General features: G+C 46.2%; 1 protein-coding gene across 2 annotated transcripts in view; it reads right to left on the reverse strand.

The window, feature by feature from the left end:
* LOC106596065 (rap guanine nucleotide exchange factor 5) overlaps window positions 1-17,818 on the reverse strand; it is a 73,249-nt gene extending 55,431 nt beyond the window's left edge. The window contains exons 1-2 of one of the 2 annotated variants that reach the window (XM_045712767.1): window positions 17,775-17,818; window positions 16,777-16,889 (exon numbers count right to left, since the gene is read on the reverse strand). Coding sequence is in view for 1 of the 2 variants with exons in the window: in XM_045712766.1 (XP_045568722.1) it covers window positions 16,777-17,224 (448 nt within the window). In the remaining variant the exon portion in view is untranslated. Of the gene's footprint in view, window positions 1-16,776; window positions 17,632-17,774 lie in introns of those variants that run through there. The other variant, XM_045712766.1, reaches the window with a different exon arrangement.
* Window positions 17,819-22,435: the final 4,617 nt, after the last annotated feature.

The raw sequence follows: 22,435 nt of genomic DNA on the forward strand, positions 1-22,435 counted from the left end.
CTGTGTCCAGCTCTCCTTCCACCTACAGCCTCTCTATGTTCCCACTGTGTCCAGCTCTCCTCCCACCTACAGCCTCTCTGTGTTCCCACTGTGTCCAGCTCTCCTTCCACCTACAGCCTCTCTATGTTCCCACTGTGTCCAGCTCTCCTTCCACCTACAGCCTCTCTATGTTCCCACTGTGTCCAGCTCTCCTTCCACCTACATCCTCTCTATGTTCCCACTGTGTCCAGCTCTCCTTCCACCTACAGCCTCTCTATGTTCACACTGTGTCCAGCTCTCCTCCCACCTACTGCCTCTCTGTGTTCACACTGTGTCCAGCTCTTCTTCCACCTACAGCCTCTCTGTGTTCACACTGTATCCAGCTCTCCTTCCACCTACAGCCTCTTTGTGTTCACACTGTGTCCAGCTCTCCTTCCACCTACAGCCTCTCTATGTTCATACTGTGTCCAGCTCATTTAGTACTGACCTGGAAGAACACCATGGAGTTTTTCAATCACTACACTATTGAAAGTATTGAAAGTAATGTCTATTGAAATTAATTTCTTCATTGAGCAATGTGTAAAATGTATTAGCAAACCTTTGGACGGACACAAAATAAGAACCAATCTGGCAACCCCAATGCATTGTGGGGAAAAAAAGTTACATTTGAAAATATTAATACAATCATTGAGAAAAGCATCCCCCATGCAGAGAATTTATGAATATTTATCCCCTACACAATGTCTAAGTGTTGTGATAGCAATATGCAAATGCACATTGGCTTAAAAAAATCATTAAGGAAAAAGGATTTTAATTAGATAAGGGTGACAGGTCTCAACCAGTGAAAGTAATGACTCCTAACAATCAGTGAAAGATCCTCGTGCAATGTGAAAATGACTCTGGAACACATATAGAGCCCGTCCCAAATGGCAACTTATTCCCTTGTGTTCCACTTTTGACCAGGGCCCATCTAGGGAATTGGGTCCTATTTGGGACACAGCTTATAGACTTTGGAAATGAGAATGTTAATTAATGAACACAGGAATGGAACACAGGTTGACAGAGAGAGAGAGATTGAGAGGGGATCTGAATGTGTGTGAGTTGATCTTTCTACTGGTCCTGACCTAGTCGACTCATCGTTATTCTAAGTTACTCAGGTAATGACTCACACGCTTTCCAATGATGATTGTTCCATTTTCATTTGCTCCCTGGATACTTAAGCTATGTCCAATGACTTTCTCCTTCCCCCTGTAGCCTGACGTTACTGGTCTGTTCTGTCTGCTACAGGAAGTACCAGGGAAGATAAGGCAATAGGTTGTCAAGCTGCTGCTTGACTCTCTAACCGCCAGTGCAGTCGATGCTCTAAATCAAATTAGATTTGTTGTGGCAATCTGATGTTTGCCTAGCCTTAACCCATTGCTTTAATGTGTTTTCAAGCATCATTGACGTCGCTGCGTCCTTGTGTGCAGACATCTCAAGGTTACAGGACATGTCATTCCTAGATATTGGCTTTGATTTCATTCTTAACAAGGTCTCTGAACGTGGGTTCAGGTGAGGATGATCTAATTAACAGATTTGTCAATGTGAATATACCAACTCAGCTAGAAAATCTATTCATTTTAGTTTTTTTTAAATAATTTGTTGTGTGTTTCTTTGGTGAAAGTGCACCATTGTGAAAATAAACCGTTCCATTTGAGAGGAATTTCAAGGGATCTCATCAGAGAACTAGTCCGTGATTATTTGCTGTGTTTGTCAGTGGCATTAAGAGGTTTGTTGTTTGTTTGTAACTGCATATTTATGTCTTGAGCGTCCCGGAAACTATTATTACATAGGAAACAGGAGAAGAAGACATTTGGAAGTCCAAAAGCTTGGGGTGGGTTGACATTCTGTGTCGTGCAGGGCCAGAACTGATCGTCCAAGTTATGCAAGTCATTGAGAGGAAGGAGAGTGCCTGTGCCTGTGAGTGTGTGTGTGTGTGTTTGTGCATGCCTGTGAGTGTGTGTGTGTGTCGGTGCATATGCTTGTGAGCGTGTGTGAGTTTGTCTGTGCATGCCTGTGAGTGTGTGTCTGTGCATGCATGTCAGTGTGTGTGTGTCTGTGTGTGTCTGTGCATGCCTGTGAGCATGTGTGTGTGTCTGTGGATGCATGTCAGTGTGTGTATGTCTGTGCATGCCTGTGAGTGTATGTGTGTCTGTGCATGCCTGTGAGTGTGTGTGTGTCTGTGCATGCCTGTGAGTGTGTGTGTGTCTGTGCATGCCTGTGAGCATGTGTGTGTGTTTCCAGAAAGGGTGCCATGCCGCCAGGCCACAGAGTAAAGACAAGCTGTTCAAATCCTATTAGTCAGAATGTATTCCCTCCTCAGCTCTGTGTAAGTGTGCCTCACAGCCCAGTATTGTACATTCTCCCCTTTAATTTCACACTTACTTCCCAGGGCTTTGTGTGCTGCGTTCAGCTCCACAGAACACTACTCCCACCCTCACGTCATTATGTTAATCCACAGCACAGCATACAGCTGTAGACACATCAGTCACTCAGCTCTTTATGAGGAGAAACATGCCCACAGAGCTACATTCAACACACACACTAAAACACTGCATACTGGTACTGGCTACTACAGCAGACAACTCCCAAGACCCAGACACACATCTTGTATGATGTGCAAGAACACACACACACACACACACACACACACACACACACACACACACACACAAGCTAATGCACACACACACACACACACACACACACACACACACACACACACACACACACACACACACACACACACACACTTCTTGTACAGTTGTGAATAAAATGACATTAAATTAAATCTCTTGTGCCTGTTCTTTCCAGATAACCCTGACCTGACCCGTCTGAGCAGTATCCATAATAAACACTACTATCCACTGACCTGACCCGTCTGAGCAGTATCCATAATAAACACTACTATCCACTGACCTGACCTGTCTGAGCAGTATCCATAATAAACACTACTATCCACTGAGCTGACCCGTCTGAGCAGTATCCATAATAAACACTACTATCCACTGAGCTGACCCGTCTGAGCAGTATCCATAATAAACACTACTATCCACTGAGCTGACCCGTCTGAGCAGTATCCATAATAAACACTACTATCCACTGAGCTGACCCGTCTGAGCAGTATCCATAATAAACACTACTATCCACTGACCTGACCCGTCTGAGCAGTATCCATAATAAACACTACTATCCACTGACCTGACCCGTCTGAGCAGTATCCATAATAAACACTACTATCCACTGACCTGACCCGTCTGAGCAGTATCCATAATAAACACTACTATCCACTGACCTGACCCGTCTGAGCAGTATCCATAATAAACACTAATACCACTGAGCTGTAGGATGGACCAGCAGTATCCATAATAAACACTAATACCCACTGAGCTGTAGGATGGGTCAGCAGTATCCATAATAAACACTACTATCCACTGAGCTGTAGGATGGGCCAGCAGTATCCATAATAAACACTACTATCCACTGAGCTGTAGGATGGACCAGCAGTATCCATAATAAACACTACTATCCACTGAGCTGTAGGATGGACCAGCAGTATCCATAATAAACACTACTATCCACTGAGCTGTAGGATGGGCCAGCAGTATCCATAATAAACACTACTATCCACTGAGCTGTAGTATGGGCCAGCAGTATCCAAAATAAACACTACTATCCACTGACCTGACCCGTCTGAGCAGTATCCATAATAAACACTACTATCCACTGACCTGACCCGTCTGAGCAGTATCCATAATAAACACTACTATCCACTGACCTGATCCGTCTGAGCAGTATCCATAATAAACACTACTATCCACTGAGCTGTAGGATGGACCAGCAGTATCCATAATAAACACTACTATCCACTGAGCTGACCCGTCTGAGCAGTATCCATAATAAACACTACTATCCACTGACCTGACCCGTCTGAGCAGTATCCATAATAAACACTACTATCCACTGGCCTGATGTAACGGATTGGCAGTCGTGGTGAAGGAATGAGGCACAGGAAGCAGCGAGTACAGGGTAGTGGCGTATTTAATGTACACTCACTCATCAAACAAAATATTCCCAAACACAGGGGAGAAAGTACACACGGCGTAAAATAGCGGCGACACGAACATGAACCGTCACAATATAAATAATCCCGCACAACACGGAAGCGGACCAGCTAACATAAATAGCACCGCTAATTAACCAAACTAAACACAGGTGCACAAAACCAAAAAGGGAAAACCAAAAAGGGAATCAGTGGTAGCTAATAGGCCGGTGACGACGACCGCCGAGCGCCACCCGAGCAGGAGGGGGCGCCACCGTCGGTGGGAATCGTGAGAGTACCCCCTCCTGACGCGCGGCTCCCGCAGCGCGCCGACACCGGCCTCGAGGACGACCCGGAGGGGAGGCGCAGGGCGATCCGGACGGAGGCGATGGAAATCCTTCAACATGGATGGGTCCAAGATGTCCTCCGCCAGCACCCAGCACCTCTCCTCCGGGCCGTACCCCTCCCAGTCCACGAGGTACTGCAGGCCCCTCGCCCGGCGTCTCGAGTCCAGAATGGCCCGTACGCTGTACGCCGGGGGACCCCCCGATGTCCAGAGGGGGTGGAGGGACCTCCAGCACCTCACCTTCCTGCAGGGGACCAGCTACCACCGGCCTGAGGAGAGACACATGAAACGAGGGGTTAATACGGTAATAGGAAGGGAGTTGTAACCGATAACACACCTCGTTTATCCTCCCCAGGACTTTAAAGGGCCCCACACACTGCGGCCCCAGCTTCCGGCAGGGCACGCGGAGGGGCAGGTTCCGGGTCGAGAGCCAGACCCTGTCTCCCGGTGCGAACACGGGCGCCTCACTGCGGTGGCGGTCAGCACTCCTCTTCTGCCGCGCACTGGCCTCCTTTAGTGAGTCCTGGACGGCTCTCCAGGTCTCCTTGGAGTGCTGTACCCAGTCCTCCACCGCAGGAGCCTCGGTCTGACTCCGGTGCCATGGTGCCAGGACCGGCTGTTAACCCAAAACACACTGAAAGGGTGACATGTTAGTAGAGGAGTGGCGAAGTGAGTTCTGGGCTAACTCAGCCCAGGGAATGTACCTCGCCCACTCCCCTGGCCGGTCCTGGCAATACGACCTCAGAAACCTGCCTACCTCCTGGTTCACCCTCTCCGCCTGCCCATTGCTCTCGGGGTGAAAACCGGAGGTCAAACTGACCAAGACCCCCAGCCGCTCCATAAACGCCCTCCAGACCCTGGATGTGAACTGGGAACCTCGATCAGAGACAATGTCCTCCGGCACCCCGTAGTGCCGGAAGGCGTGGGTAAATAGGGCCTCCGCAGTCTGCAGGGCCGTAGGGAGACCGGGCAATGGGAGGAGACGGCAGGACTTAGAGAACCGATCCTCAACCACCAGAATCGCAGTGTTCCCCTGAGAGGGGGGAAGATCTGTCAAGAAATCTATAGACAGGTGCGACCATGGCCGTTGTGGAACGGGGAGGGGCTGTAACTTCCCTCTCGGTAGATGCCTAGGAGCCTTACTCTGAACGCACACCGAACAGGAAGAGACATAGGACCTCACGTCCTTAGCCAAGGTGGGCCACCAGTACTTCCCCCTGAGACTCCGCACTGTCCTCGCCACACCAGGATGACCCGCCGTAGGTAGCGTGTGCGCCCATCGAATCAAACGATCACGAACACCGAGCGGCACGTACATGCGACCCACGGGAACCTGCGCAGGCGCAGGTTCCAACACTAATGCCCGCTCGATGTCCGCGTCCACCTCCCATACCACCGGTGCCACCAGCCTAGACGCTGGAATGATGGGAGTTGGATCGATGGGCCGGTCCTCCGTGTCATAGAGACGGGACAGCGCGTCGGCTCTAGTGTTAAGGGAACCCGGTCTATAGGAGATAGTGAACCTAAACCGGGCGAAGAACATGGCCCACCTTGCCTGACGCGGATTCAGTCTCCTCGCTGCCCGGATGTACTCCAGGTTTCGGTGGTCGGTCCAGATGAGAAAGGGGTGTTTAGCCGCCTCAAGCCAGTGCCGCCACACCCTCAAAGCTTTTACCACCGCTAGCAACTCCCTGTCCCCCACATCATAGTTACGCTCCGCCGAACTGAGCTTCTTCGAAAAGAAAGCGCAGGGGCGGAGTTTCGATGGCGTACCCGAGCGCTGTGATAGCACGGCACCCACCCCAGCCTCGGATGCGTCCACCTCCACTATGAATGCTAGAGACGGGTCCGGTGCGCCAACACGGGTGCGTCGGTGAACAGGGTCTTCAACTTCTTGAAGGCTCCCTCCGCCTCCGTCGACCATCGCAAACGCACCGGCCCCCCTTCAGCAGTGAGGTAATGGGAGCCGCTACCTGGCCAAAACCCCGGATAAACCTCCGGTAGTAATTGGCAAAGCCTAAGAACCGCTGCACCTCCTTCACCGTGGTTGGAGTCGGCCAATTACGCACGGCCTTAACGCGGTCACACTCCATCACCACCCCGTGGTGGAAATGCGATAACCCAGAAAGGAAACGGCTCGTTTGGAAAACACACATTTCTCAGCCTTAACGTATAGGTCATGCTCCAGCAGTCTACCAAGCACCTTGCGCACCAGGGACACATGCGCGGAGCGGGTGGCGGAATATATCAGAATGTCATCGATATAGACAATCACGCCCTGCCCGTGCAGGTCCCTGAGAATCTCGTCAACAAAGGATTGAAAGACGGCTGGAGCATTTTTCAACCCATACGGCATGACGAGGTACTCATAATGGCCCGATGTGGTACTAAAGGCGGTTTTCCACTCGTCTCCCTTCTTGATACGCACCAGGTTATACGCGCTCCTGAGATCCAGTTTCGTGAAGAACTTTGCTCCGTGAAATGATTCCACCGCCGTAGCGATGAGAGGTAGTGGGTAACTAAACCCCCACCGTGATAGCGTTTAGACCTCTGTAATCAATGCACGGACGCAGACCTCCCTCCTTTTTCTTCACAAAAAGAAACTCGAGGAGGCGGGTGAGATGGAGGGCCGAATGTACCCCTGTCCCAGGGATTCAGTGACATATGTCTCCATAGCCGCTGTCTCCTCCTATGACAAGGGGTACACGTGACTCTTGGGAAGCGCAGCGTTAACCTGGAGGTCTATCGCACAATCCCCCTGTCGATGGGGTGGTAATTTAGTCGCCCTCTTTTTACAGAAGGCGATCGCCAAATCGGCGTACTCAAGGGGAATGCGCACGGGGGACACCTGGTCTGGACTCTCCACCGACGTGGCACCTACCCAGCACCACCGGAAACGCAGGCGAATCAATTAGGAAAAAACGAATGCGTTCCTTATGATTCCCCTGCGTTACCATGTCCAGTGGCACCGTAGACTCCCTGACTAGCCCTGACCCTAATGGTCGGCTATCTAGGGAGTGCACGGGGAAGAGGGAATCTAACGGCACCCGCGGAATGCCCAGCTTAATGGCAAGTCCACGATCCATAAAGTTCCCAGCTGCGCCTGAATCGACTAGCGCCCTATGCTGGGAAGAGGGGAAAAAATTAGAAAACAAAACAGGTAAGAACACGTGACCAACAGGGGGTTCTGGGTGAATCTGGTGCTGACTCACCTGGGGTGACCGAGAAGTGTTCTGCCTGCCCTCTCGACTCCCAGACTGGATCCTCCGGCACCGGTCGGCCGTGTGTCCTCTCCAACCACAGCTGGTGCAGGAGGAGCCAGCTCCTCCGGTGCCCCTTGGCACGCCCCCCCACCTCCATAGGGGTAGGGGCGGGGTGCACGGAGGTGGAATGGGCAGGACCCTCTCCGAACGCCCGCGGGCAGCCAGCAGATTGTCCAAACGAATGGACATGTCGATGAGCTCGTCCAGGGATAGAGCTGCATCTCGACCGGCCAGCTCCCTGCGGACGTCTGCCCGGAGACTGCATCTATAGTGGTCTATGAGGGCCCTGTCGTTCCACCCCGCCCCAGCAGCCAAGGTCCTGAAATCCAACGCAAGTCCTGAGCGCTCCTCGTCTCCTGCCTGAGGTGGAACAGCCGTTCACCCGCCGCTCTTCCTTCCGGAGGGTGGTCCAACACGGCCCGAAAGCTGCAGGTGAACTCTGGATAATGGTCCCTCGCCGAGTCTGGGCCATTCCAGACCGCATTAGCCCACTCCAGAGCTCGGCCCGTCAGGCAGGAAACGAGGGCACTCACGCTCTCCTCTCCTGAGGGAGCAGGTCTGACGGTGGCCAGGTACAGCTCGAGCTGGAGCAGAAATCCCTGGCACCCAGCCGCCGCCCCATCATACTCCTTCGGGAGCGCCAAACGAAGCGCGCCTCAGCCAGACGTAGTGGGAGGAGGAGGTGGCTGTATCGGAGGAGCCGGAGGTGGAGAGAGGAGACCACTTCTCTCCCATCTGTCCATCCTCTCCATCATCTGGTCCATCGCGTTTCATATGCGGTGGATGACCGTAGTGTGGTGGAGGACGCGTTCCTCCATCGAGGGGACAGGGGTGGCCGCTGCTCCTGCTGATTCCATGCCTTTTCGTGGTGCGGGATTCTGTAACGGATTGGCAGTCGTGGTGAAGGAATGAGGCACAGGAAGCAGCGAGTACAGGGTAGTGGCGTATTTAATGTACACTCACTCATCAAACAAAATATTCCCAAACACAGGGGAGAAAGTACACACGGCGTAAAATAGCGCCGACACGAACATGAACCGTCACAATATAAATAATCCCGCACAACACGGAAGCGGACCAGCTAACATAAATAGCCCCGCTAATTAACCAAACTAAACACAGGTGCACAAAACCAAAAGGGAAAACCAAAAAGGGAATCAGTGGTAGCTAATAGGCCGGTGACGACGACCGCCGAGCGCCACCCGTGCAGGAGGGGGCGCCACCGTCGGTGGGAATCGTGACACCAGACCCGTCTGAGCAGTATCTATAATAAACACTACTATCCACTGAGCTGTTGGATGGACCAGCAGTATCCATAATAAACACTACTATACACTGACCTGACCCGTCTGAGCAGTATCCATAATAAACACTACTATCCACTGACCTGACCCGTCTGAGCAGTATCCATAATAAACACTACTATCCACTGACCTGACCCGTCTGAGCAGTATCCATAATAAACACTACTATCCACTGAGCTGACCCGTCTGAGCAGTATCCATAATAAACACTACTATCCACTGACCTGACCCGTCTGAGCAGTATCCATAATAAACACTACTATCCACTGACCTGACCCGTCTGAGCAGTATCCATAATAAACACTACTATCCACTGACCTGACCCGTCTGAGCAGTATCCATAATAAACACTACTATCCACTGACCTGACCTGTCTGAGCAGTATCCATAATAAACACTACTATCCACTGACCTGACCCGTCTGAGCAGTATCCATAATAAACACTACTATCCACTGACCTGACCCGTCTGAGCAGTATCCATAATAAACACTACTATCCACTGAGCTGTAGGATGGACCAGCAGTATCCATAATAAACACTACTATCCACTGAGCTGTAGGATGGACCAGCAGTATCCATAATAAACACTACTATCCACTGAGCTGTAGGATGGGCCAGCAGTATCCATAATAAACACTAATACCCACTGAGCTGTAAGATGGGCCAGCAGTATCCATAATAAACACTAATACCCACTGAGCTGTAGGATGGACAAGCAGTATCCATAATAAACACTACTATCCACTGAGCTGTAGGATGGACCAGCAGTATCCATAATAATCACTACTACCCACTGAGCTGTAGGATGGGCCAGCAGTATCCATAATAAACACTAATACCCACTGAGCTGTAGGATGGACCAGCAGTATCCATAATAAACACTACTATCCACGGAGCTGTAGGATGGACCAGCAGTATCCATAATAAATACTCATACCCGCTGAGCAGGCCAAGCCGTCTTCTATGAGTTAATAAAACTATTGCGTCTTAATTGGCGCCTGGCCAAAACAGTTGCACTATAGGGAATAGGATGCCTAAACCAGCCAATGAATATTTAATCATGGGATGGGGCTAGACTCTGCAAGAGGCTTAGCTCATTAGCAGGTTCTGCTTCCCATCATGTACTTCTCTACAGTATGAAGCACTCTGCTCTAGTGGCATATTTAGGTCAATAGTACCATGGCATCCTGAAATGAGTCTTCCTGCTTATACAAAAAATATTACATTAAAAAGAGAAACATACACACATACACACCTCTTGTGCTGCTGGTACGACATTACATCTCTTGTGTCTGTTCATTCCAGATAACCCTGAACTGACCCCAGTCTGAGGAGTATCCATAAAAACACTCTATTTTTTATGTAACCTTTATTTAACTGGCAAGTCAGTTAAGAACTAATTCTTATTTACAATGACGGCGTACACCGGTGAAACCCAGACGACACTGGGCCAATTGTGCGCCGCCCTATGGGTCTCCCAATCACGGCCAGTTGTGATAAAGCCTGGATTTGAACCAGGGCAAGTTATCTTCTATGAGAAGATGGCTACAATAGTACCATGACATCCTAAAATGAGTCTCCCTGCTTGTACAAAAAATATTACATTAAAAAGAGAAAATCCAACTCGTATGTATGGTGAGGTCCAACGGCAATAACTACTGTAATCCTGCAATGTTAGAAATAGGAGTCCCACTAGCGGTGAAACTGGAGGCGCGCAATTCAAATAAATAATCTTAAATATTATAGATTTTAAACATTTATGTACATATAAGTGTCTTATATCGGCTGAAAGCTTAAATTCCTGTTAATATAACTGCACTGTCCGATTTACAGTAACTATTACAGCGAAAACATGCCATGCGATTGTTTGAGGATGGCGCCACACATCAAAATATCTTTCCACGGGCACAGGTTTCATACATTCACAAATAACGATTAAATATTCATTTACTTTTTGAAAATCTTCCTCTGATCTGTCATCCAAATGGTCCCAGCTATAACATGTTGTGTTGTTTTGTTAGTTAAAATCCTTCTTTATATCCCAAAAAGTTTGTTTAGTTGGCGCCATCGATTTGAGTAATCCACTCGTTCAACATTTTCTCCTACCATATCTATTGTGTTATATTCTCTTACATTATTTTAACATTATATGCATATCCTGGCTTCAGGGCCTGAGCTACAGGCAGTTTACTTCGGGCACGTCATTCAGACAGGATGTGGAGAAAAAAGGGGCCTAGCCCTAAGACGCTTTAGGAAACCACAGCAAATGAAAGAATAGGCTATGGGCTGAGCAATGCTTGGGCTTGTAAAATTCTCAGGTTTTCCTGAAATCCCAGTTTGAAAGATCCTGGATTCAGGAGGATAGAAGCAGGAAGTCCAGAATCCTCCAAACAGAATTCCTAGGAATATTAGGAAAGTTACCATCATTTTGCAAGTCTAGCCATGCTGGAAATATCTCTTACATTATAAATATTACTCACAGCTAACTACAATAAGAGCCCAGGTCTTCCTCCTTACTGTTTTCATGCTGAAGCAGTCTGCAGGATCAGTGAATGGCCTGGGGACATAGACTCTATTCTATTAACCAACGGTCAGTCAATCTCTCTGTGTCCCAAATGGCACCCTTTTCCCTTTATAGTGCATTACTTCTGACCAGTGTCCATAGGGCTTTGGTCAGAAGTAGTACGCTACATAGGGTATAGGGTGCCATTTGGGACACAGACTCTGTTCTGCCTTTACTTCACTGAACACAGCACAGATAGGCCCACAGCCCCTGTTACTACCACTAGAACTTGACCAGGGAGAGATTAGTTGAGGACACAGTCCATATCTTCCACTTAATCAAGGAAGGAGAGAAAGAAGCAAATGGATTTGCATGCAAATTGCATGAGAAATTGTACATTGATGTTATTCATCTATATCTCTATGTACTATGGGCATTGATATCTATTCATATTCTCCCTACAAGTAAAGTTACTTGGAAGAGAAAGCTAACGTGGAATGAATATGTAAGTAAAATTGTAAGTGTGCGATTATTATATTACTGTAGCATGTGCATGCAAATCTATCATACAATAGCCATGACTTCATCCAAACACTCACGTCAAACCAGATTTACTTTCCCATTACACAACAAGCATCCCAGCTATGCATTTCAATAAGCAGTCATCTCTGAAATTATACCAGTAGTCATCTCTGACAATACACCAGCAGTCATCTCTGATAATGTACCAGTAGTCATCTCTGATATTATACCAGCAGTCATCTCTGACAATACACCAGTAGTCATCGCTGATATTATACCAGTAGTCATCTCTGATAATACACCAGTAGTCATCTCTGATATTATACCAGTAGTCATCTCTGATATTATACCAGTAGTCATCTCTGACAATACACCAGTAGTCATCTCTGATATTATACCAGTAGTCATCTCTGACAATACACCAGAGAGCAATTACATACAGTGGGGGAAAAAAGTATTTGATCCCCTGCTGATTTTGTATGTTTGCCCACTGACAAAGAAACAAAAAATCCAGAAAAACGCATGTTAAAAATGTTATAAATTGATTTGCATTTTAATGAGGGAAATAAGTATTTGACCCCCTCTCAATCAGAAAGATTTCTGGCTCCCAGGTGTCTTTAATACCTGTAATGAGCTGAGATCAGGAGCACACTCTTAAAGGGAGTGCTCCTAACCGCAGCTTGTTACCTGTATAAAAGACACCTGTCCACAAAGCAATCAATCAGATTCCAAACTCTCCACCATGGCCAAGACCAAAGAGCTCTCCAAGGATGTCTGGGACAAGATTGTAGACCTACACAAAGCTGGAATGGGCTACAAGACCATCGCCAAGCAGCTTGGTGAGAAGGTGACAACATTTGGTGCGATTATTCGCAAATGGAAGAAACACAAAAGAACTGTCAATCTCCCTCGGCCTGGGGCTCCATGCAAGATCTCACCTCGTGGAGTTGCAATGATCATGAGAACGGTGAGGAATCAGCCCAGAACTACACGGGAGGATCTTGTCAATGATCTCAAGGCAGCTGGGACCATAGTCACCAAGAAAACAATTATTAACACACTACGCAGTGAAGGACTGAAATCCTGCAGCGCCCGCAAGGTCCCCCTGCTCAAGAATACATATACATGCCGGTTTGAAGTTTGCCAATGAACATCTGAATGATTCAGAGGACAACTGGTGAAATTGTTGTGGTCAGATGAGACCAAAATAGAGCTCTTTGGCATCAACTCAACTCGCCGTGTTTGGAGGTGGAGGAATGCTGCCTATGACCCCAAGAACACCATCTCCACCATCAAACATGGAGGTGGAAACATTATGCTTTGGGGGTGTTTTTCTGCTAAGGGGACAGGACAACTTCACCACATCATTTGACGGGGCCATGTACTGTCAAATCTTGGGTGAGAACCTCCTTCCCTCAGCCAGGGCATTGAAAATGGGTCATGGATGGGTATTCCAGCATGACAATGACCCAAAACACATGGCCAAGGCAACAAAGGAGTGGCTCAAGAAGAAGCACATTAAGGTCCTGGAGTGGCCTAGCCAGTCTCCAGACCTTAATCCCATAGAAAATCTGTGGAGGGAGCTGAAGGTTCAAGTTGCCAAACGTCAGCCTTGAAACCTTAATGACTTGGAGAAGATCTGCAAAGAGGAGTGGGACAAAATCCCTCCTGAGATGTGTGCAAACCTGGTGGCCAACTACAAGAAACGGCTGAACTCTGTGATTGCCAACAAGGGTTTTGCCACCAAGTACTAAGTCATGTTTTGCAGAGGGGTCAAATACTTATTTCCCTCATTAAAATGCAAATCATTTTATAACATTTTTGACATGCGTTTTTCTGGATTTTTTGTTGTTATTCTGTCTCTCACTGTTCATATAAACCTACCATTATAATTATAGACTGATAATTTCTTTGTAAGTGGGCAAACGTACAAAATCAGCAGGGGATCAAATACTTTTTCCCCCCACTGTAGATTCATAATGAAGGCATTGAATCACATACAACAACGTGTGCATAATGCAGTGGTCTGATTATTAAAAATAACACATTAAAAAGAATGTAGGCCTACCATGTGTGTGTCCTAAATGTTCCCCTATTCCTTTTGTAGTGCACTACTTTTAAAGAGAGCTCGGGTCAACAGTAGTGCACTATAGGGACTAGGATGCCATTTAGGACACATTCCACAGAAGCAGAATTGCAATGCCTTATGGGTTAAGAATCAGTCTGCTCGTTAGTGAACAGTACAGACCTCAAACCAAAACATCAATCTTCTTTGTTGACAATCTCTTCTCTCGTTAAGTAGATGGTAACACAATGTTCCAGTTGGACTTTGTTTGTTTTGTGATGTGTACTTTCTGGTAATGAATGAATCTGTGCTGAGGGGGAATCTATAGCAGCACTCAGAGGTTTGGCTCAGGGAGAGAAGGCAAGTGCGAACACTACCCAACACTGAGCGATGGTTGCATCCCACATGGTACCCTATTCCCTTTATAGTGTACTACATTTGACAAGAGCAGTGGTATTCAAACTGTTTCAGTTGGGATCCCGTAACTTCTCGAGACCCCACCCCAAATCCAATGACGCAAGCTTGAAATCGGTACATTTAGGTTTTACATCAAAAAATGATCTTCAAAATGAAAAGAAACCAATAGATACATTTACTCAATAAAATTAAGTGTCATTATCTTTCTCAAAAACATGTGTATATTGTCCCATACAGTAATCTGTACTCTTATTTCTTTGTTCCCCCTAAAAAACAGTTCATTTTTTTGGTGGGTGGGGGGGGGTCCCCCGTGACCCCACTAAGGGTCATGACCCCAACTTTGAATAACACTGGGATAAGGTATATAGTAGAATACAATGATGTGTAGAGCTGTACATTACATTATCGGCTCACATCTTCCTCAAACATGCCTGTGGTGTTCTTTAAAAAAAGTGCTCTCTGGCAGAAAGATATCTTTTGCATTCTTTATAATGTCTGGGTTAGCCTGGGTATCTGGGAACTAACCCTCAACAGCTATAGCAGCTTGCATATTATATTTGTAAAGATTGTTCTTTTCACTTCATTGAGATATCAATTATATATGAGGAGATTTATATTAGCTCTGCTTATCATCAACCCCCAACACATTGACTACAACGTCCTAAATGGCATCCTATTCCCTAAGTAGTGCACTACTTAGAGAACAGGGTACCATTTGGAACATAGCCATATGTCTTCACATGGCCGGCTGCCTGCGTGAAGCTAATGACTTCTCATCAGAACATCACCATTTATAGTTGCATGGTTTTTAGTGAAGCTGAGGTTCCATATTATCCCGTATGATCTCCCCCCCTTGTTATTCTGGAGGGAGCAGTGAGAGCCGCCCAGGGCCCCAACAGTAGCATTAGCAGGGTTGCAGAATGAACAGAGAGAGAGCGAGGGTAGGGGGAGAAAACAGGGAGGGAGAGGAGAGAGTGATGACTAGTTTAGAGGAGCCAGGACTGAATGGACTCTGGAGTTACTGTATGAAGGATCTTTGTCAGGCGATCAGTGTCTCATTGGGACGTACAGAGCTGAGTCCCTATCCCCTGCTTATAGAACACCGATCTGAACATCAAATTGACTCAAAAATCACAATTTCCTGATACGTCCTCTACACTGCTTCTTGCATTTGCTCGTGATTCTCGTGACCTCTAGAGAAGGTCTAAGTGTTCAGATAAGTTCAGTGACGCCACAAACACACACTTACTCATCAGAATGAGCAATGATGTGGTCTGGCAGGAGCAAGGCATGGAGCAGGCAGCCTGATAGGGAACTAATCTTGGACCGGCTGCATCTATCTCCCATCTCCCACTGCTCTATATATCAGCCTCCCATCTCCCTTCTCCCATCTCCTACTGCTCCATATATCAGCCTCCCCTTCTCCCATCTCCCACTGCTCTATATATCAGCCTCCCTTCTCCCATCTCCCACTGCTCTGTATATCAGCCTCCCTTCTTCCTTCTCCCATCTCCCACTGCTCTGTATATCAGCCTCCCTTCGTCCTTCTCCCATCTCCCACTGCTCTGTATATCAGCCTCCCTTCTTCCTTCTCCCATCTCCCACTGCTCTGTATATCAGCCTCCCTTCTTCCTTCTCCCATCTCCCACTGCTCTATATATCAGCCTCCCATCTCCCATTTCCCACTGCTCTATATATCAGCCTCCCTTCTCCCTTCTCCCATCTCCCACTGCTCTGTATATCAGCCGCTCTATATATCAGCCTCCCTTCTCCCTTCTCCCATTTCCCACTGCTCTATATATCAGTCTCCCATCTCCCTTCTTTCATCTCCCACTGCTCTATATATCAGCCTCCCACCTCTCTTCTCCCATTTACCAACGCTCTATATATCACTCTCCCAGGAGCAGCCTGCATCTCTCACTTTATCTCTCTCAATCTATTCTCTCTCTTTCTCTATCACCCTATTTCCTCATCACCATACATAGTCATCTATCCCTCTTTAGTAAGAGACACTCCTCTCTCTCTCTCTCTCTCTCTCTCTCTCTCTCTCTCTCTCTCTCTTCAATTTAAGGGGCTTTATTGGCATGGGAAACATATGTTTACATTGCCAAAGCAAGTGAAATAGATAATAAACAAAAGTGAAATATACAATAAAATATGAACAGTCTCTCTATCTCTCTCACGCCTCTTTAAAAATATTCACATAGTTTAGCATAGATTAACATAGATTAACATAGATTAAAAGTAGTAGCCAGAGGCCAAGAAATATTGATTTGGGGGGGTAAGTGACTGACCTGACTCCTTAGTCTGCTGTGTGCTCTCCTGGTCATCACGGTGGTTGTCCAGCCTCAGGACAGACAGCAGGTGTTCTAGGATCTTCTCTGGGGTCCCTGACACCACCACGTACCTGTCAGAGACAACACTGTCACTGGATGAGTCGTCCTCGATGGAGGACAGAGAGCGACTGCTGCTCCACACCTCCTGTCCATCCCCCTCTCCCTCTGACTCCTCCTCGTCTATGTAGCGGAAGTAGGGGACATCGAAGGTGGGGACTTTGGTGGCCTTGGCCCCTTCCTCTGCCCAGCTGGCGCTGTCACTGCCCCCGCTTCCACTGCTGCCTTCCTCTGAGTCTTCCTCCTCATCCTCCTCCTGCTCCACCAGAGCCACCGCTGCTAGCAGCCTGCCCTCCTCCCGCTGCCGCAGGTCCGGGGGTGGCCGCGGCCGAGTGCCCATCCTCAGCATGTCCCTGTGCCCCTTACAGCCGGTACCACTGTTGCCGTGGTTACTGCTGCATGCCTTCCCTCAGCCACCCATTGGCCCATCCGCCTAGCTGTCCACCTGCTGCAGCTGCTATAGAGCCCTGGGAGAACCCTGGTCCTGTGGTCTCCCTACCCCAGAGAGAGTTCTCCACACCCAGCCTGAGACGGTGACACTCTCCCCTGTGTCTACACAGCCAGTCAGCCAGTCAGCCAGTCAGCCAGTCAGCCAGTCAGCCAGTCAGCCAGTCAGCCAGTCAGCCAGTCAGCCAGCTACGGCTCACTCCCGGCTTACTCACTCTCTCTCACACACACACGCTAGCTCCATCCATCTGTGTGCTGTGAGCTGCAATGCAAGCACACGCCGCCTGTGTTTAGAAGTGTATGTGTGTGTGTGTGTGTGTGTGTGTGTGTGTGTGTGTGTGTGTGTGTGTGTGTGTGTGTGTGTGGAGACTGAGGAGGAGAACGACTAGAAGGAGGGCGGAAAGAGAGAGAGTGAGAGGGAGGGGTGAAAGCGGAGAGACAGAGAGGCTTACCTCCTGTCCCCCTCCTCTGGTCTCCCCCTCCCCTGGCCGATGCAGAGGGGGCTGGCTGCTGTGACGACACTCTCTGGAGCACCAGCACCTCCTGGCCCCGCTCCCGCAGACACACACGGACTGCCTCGTCACTGTGGGCCTGGAGGGAGGGAGGGAGGGAGGGAGGGAGGGAGGGAGGGAGGGAGGGGAAGAGAGAGGGAAGGAGGGAGGAGCATAATCACTAAGGAGATTCCCTGTCTTTTCTTTTCCTCTCACCGCATCCCATTGATTTCCATCACAATAGCCCTGTCACATCCAGTCCTCTGAATGAAAGACCCTCTCCATAGATTACAATAATCATTCATTTTTATCAGTAAACCCCAGTCAGGAATTGTATTTACATTCACATAATCAAACGAATGCATATTTTAATGAACAATTGTTCTTTAGAGGATATGAATGCTGTTTAGACCGTGATTTATCTATCTTCCTTCCGTAACACTTTGGATGTGTTTTATGTGAGGAGCAGGTCTTAGTGTGTTGTAAAAGGCTGTTGGCCTCAGATGAGACAGCTCTGGGTTTTCTAATGTCACCCCTGTGTGCTCTGTGTGAGGGTTTCATAAGAAAGAGAGATAGGGACTGGTGCAGAACACACGTTCACACACAGGAACACACACACACACCGCGATGGCAATGTCACGTCATCACCAGAGTGTTATCAATCTTTCCCAGCCTTCAGGCACATAGGGAAAACACTTAACTGGTCATCTCTCTCTCACTCCATCCCCCCTTCACTGTTTCTCCCTCCCCCCCTCCCTCCCACCCACACAGGAACAACAGAGTCCTCTGCTGTGAATGCCTCTCTTCTGGTCACCCAGTCTCATGTAGTCATGGGTCAAGGATAGCAGTTTAACCCACTGAGACAATTACCACAACAACAACTACAACTTATGACTGTTCCTCACATGCAGTAGAGCAGAATAAATTGTGAAGCAAAATCTATACAGTTCCTCCATGTATATTCAGTAGTAGTCACATTATGCAGTCCACTCTCTCTGTGGGAATACCCAGGGGTTGAGTTGGGATATTGTAGTAGTAACTGTCCCAGATAATGGTGTTAAATATTATTGCTAGGTTATGACTAGGTTATTAAAAACTAAGAGGCAATGAAAGTGTGTGTGTGTGTGTGTGTGTGTGTGTGTGTGTGTGTGTGTGTGTGTGTGTGTGTGTGTGTGTGTGTGTGTGTGTGTGTGTGTGTGTGTGTGTGTGTCGAACTGTGATGTTTTTTCCCCTTAAGTCCTAATCAAGAGTTCATTATCTTTATCAATACGATTGGTTCAATAAGACAATAATGTCTTGAAGGGTGTGTAAATTAGAAAGAGAGTTCCATCACCACTATAATCTGCATGGAGGGTTAACACCGGCACCAATGCAGACAAAGGGGAAGAAACAAATTGAACCAATTAGGCCGGGGGATATTGGCTGCAGTGGAAACCAAGGGACACATGAAGGCCCTTTTAGGAATCGAGGTTGGGATGATGTGCAAGAGAAGTGTAGTGGGGGGTTGTGGGAACTGGGAAAGGAAGTCACATTCAACCATTTGTAGCTGTTTGGCTCATAACTGAACAAACACAAACACACATACCAGATGGAAATCACTATTCAGTTACCTCAGAGAGCATTAGGGATTAGTAGAGGGAGTGGATGAATACTGGAAAACATTAATACATAAGCACAAAAAAATAGTATTCTTCAACAAAATAGCCTGTAATGGTGATTGTAATGGACCTGTAATGGTGATTGTAATTGACTGGTTGAACCAGGACTAGTGATTCTACATCTCTCTTCCATTCCATCTCATTATTTCTCTCATCGGATGCCTGAACATGTCAGCTTTGCAAGTAGCCATGCATGATGATTTCTGCCAAGTATACAGTTTGCATAATAAACCAATTAAATGAATGGTTGAAGCATTTGACATTCAGTAAAGTCAGTGATATTTAGGCAGTAGATACAGAGCCAGAATAGTACCCTATTCCTGTATAGTGCACTACTTTTGGTAGGGGGATGGGAATAGGGTGCCATTTCGGATGCACATTATTAATAGGTGGTAGAGTACAGTAGATTAATCGATGGTAGAGTACAGTAGATTACTAGATGGTAGATTACAGTAGATGAATAGATGGTAGAGTACATTAGATTACTAGATGGTAGAGTACAGTAGATTAATAGGTGGTAGATTACAGTAGATTACTAGATGGTAGAGTACAGTAGATTAATAGGTGGTAGATTACAGTAGATTAATAGGTGGTAGAGTACAGTAGATTAATAGGTGGTAGAATACAGTAGATTAATAGATGGTAGAGTACAGTAGATTAATAGATGGTAGAGTACAGTAGATTAATAGGTTCTAGAGTACAGTAGATTAATCGATGGTAGAGTACAGTAGATTAATAGATGGTAGATTACAGTAGATTACTAGATGGTAGATTCCAGTAGGTTAATAGATGGTAGAGTACAGTAGATGAATAGGTGGTAGATTACAGTAGATTAATAGGTGGTGGAGTATAGTAGATTAATAGGTGGTGGAGTACAGTAGATTAATAGATGGTAGGGTATAGTATGTTAATAGGTGGTAGAGTACTGTAGATTACTAGATGGTAGAGTACAGTAGATTACTAGGTGGTAGAGAACAGTAGATTAATATATGGTAGAGTACAGTAGATTAATAGATGGTAGACTACAGTATATTAATAGATGGTCGAGTACAGTAGATTAATAGATGGTAGAGTACAGTAGATTAATAGATGGTAGAGTACAGTAGATTAATAGGTGGTGGACTACAGTAGATTAATAGATGGTCGAGTACACTAGATTCATAGATGGTAGATTACAGTAGATTAATAGGTGGTGGAGTACAGTAGATTAATAGGTGGTGGAGAATAGTAGATTAATAGGTGGTAGATTCCAGTAGATTAATAGGTGGTGGAGTACAGTATATTAATAGGTGGTGGAGTATAGTAGATTAATAGGTGGTAGATTCCAGTAGATTACTAGATGGTAGATTACAGTAGATTAATAGATGGTAGATTACAGTAGATTAATAGGTGGTGGATTATAGTAGATGAATAGGTGGTGGAGTATAGTAGATTAATAGGTGGTGAGTACAGTATATTAATAGGTGGTAGAGTACAGTATATTAATAGGTGGTAGAGTACAGTAGATTAATAGATGGTAGATTACAGTAGATTAATAGGTGGTGGAGTATAGTAGATTAATAGATGGTAGAGTATAGTATGGTAATAGGTGGTAGAGTACTGTAGATTACTAGATGGTGGAGTACAGTAGATTACTAGATGGTAGAATACAGTAGATTACTAGATGGTAGAGTGCAGTAGATTAATAGATGGTAGAGTACAGTAGATTACTAGGTGGTAGAGAACAGTAGATTAATAGATGGTAGAGTACAGTAGATTAATAGATGGTAGATTACAGTAGATTAATAGATGGTCGAGTACAGTAGATTAATAGATGGTAGATTACAGTAGATTACTAGATGGTCGAGTACAGTAGATTAATAGGTGGTAGATTCCAGTAGATTAATAGGTGGTGGAGTACAGTAGATTAATAGGTGGTGGAGTATAGTAGATTAATAGGTGGTAGATTCCTGTAGATTACTAGATGGTAGATTACAGTAGATTAATAGATGGTAGATTACAGTAGATTAATAGGTGGTAGATTACAGTAGATTAATAGATGGTAGAGTACAGTAGATTAATAGATGGTAGATTACAGTAGATTAATATGTGGTAGATTACAGTAGATTAATAGATGGTAGAGTACAGGAGATTAATAGGTGGTGAGTATAGGAGATTAATAGGTGGTGGAGTATAGTAGATTAATAGGTGGTGAGTACAGTATATTAATAGGTGGTAGAGTACAGTAGATTAATAGATGGTAGATTAAAGTAGATTAATAGGTGGTAGATTACAGTAGATTAATAGATGGTAGAGTACAGTAGATTAATAGATGGTAGATTACAGTAGATGAATAGGTGGTAGATTACAGTAGATTAATAGATGGTAGAGTACAGTAGATTAATAGGGGGTGAGTATAGGAGATTAATAGGTGGTGGAGTATAGTAGATTAATAGGTGGTGGAGTACAGTAGATTAATAGGTGGTAGATTACAGTAGATTAATAGGTGGTGGAGTATAGTAGATTAATAGGTGGTGGAGTACAGTAGATTAATAGGTGGTGGAGTACAGTAGATTAATAGATGGTAGAGTACAGTAGATTAATAGATGGTAGATTACAGTAGATTAATAGGTGGTAGATTACAGTAGATTAATAGATGGTAGAGTACAGTAGATTAATAGGTGGTGAGTATAGGAGATTAATAGGTGGTGGAGTATAGTAGATTAATAGGTGGTGAGTACAGTATATTAATAGGTGGTAGAGTACAGTAGATTAATAGATGGTAGATTACAGTAGATTAATAGGTGGTAGATTACAGTAGATTAATAGATGGTAGAGTACAGTAGAATAATAGATGGTAGATTACAGTAGATTAATAGGTGGTAGATTACAGTAGATTCATACATGGTAGAGTACAGTAGATTAATAGGTGGTGAGTATAGGAGATTAATAGGTGGTGGAGTATAGTAGATTAATAGGTAGTGG

Source organism: Salmo salar, unplaced genomic scaffold (genome assembly GCF_905237065.1).
Source record: "Salmo salar unplaced genomic scaffold, Ssal_v3.1, whole genome shotgun sequence".
Lineage (NCBI taxonomy): Eukaryota > Metazoa > Chordata > Actinopteri > Salmoniformes > Salmonidae > Salmo > Salmo salar.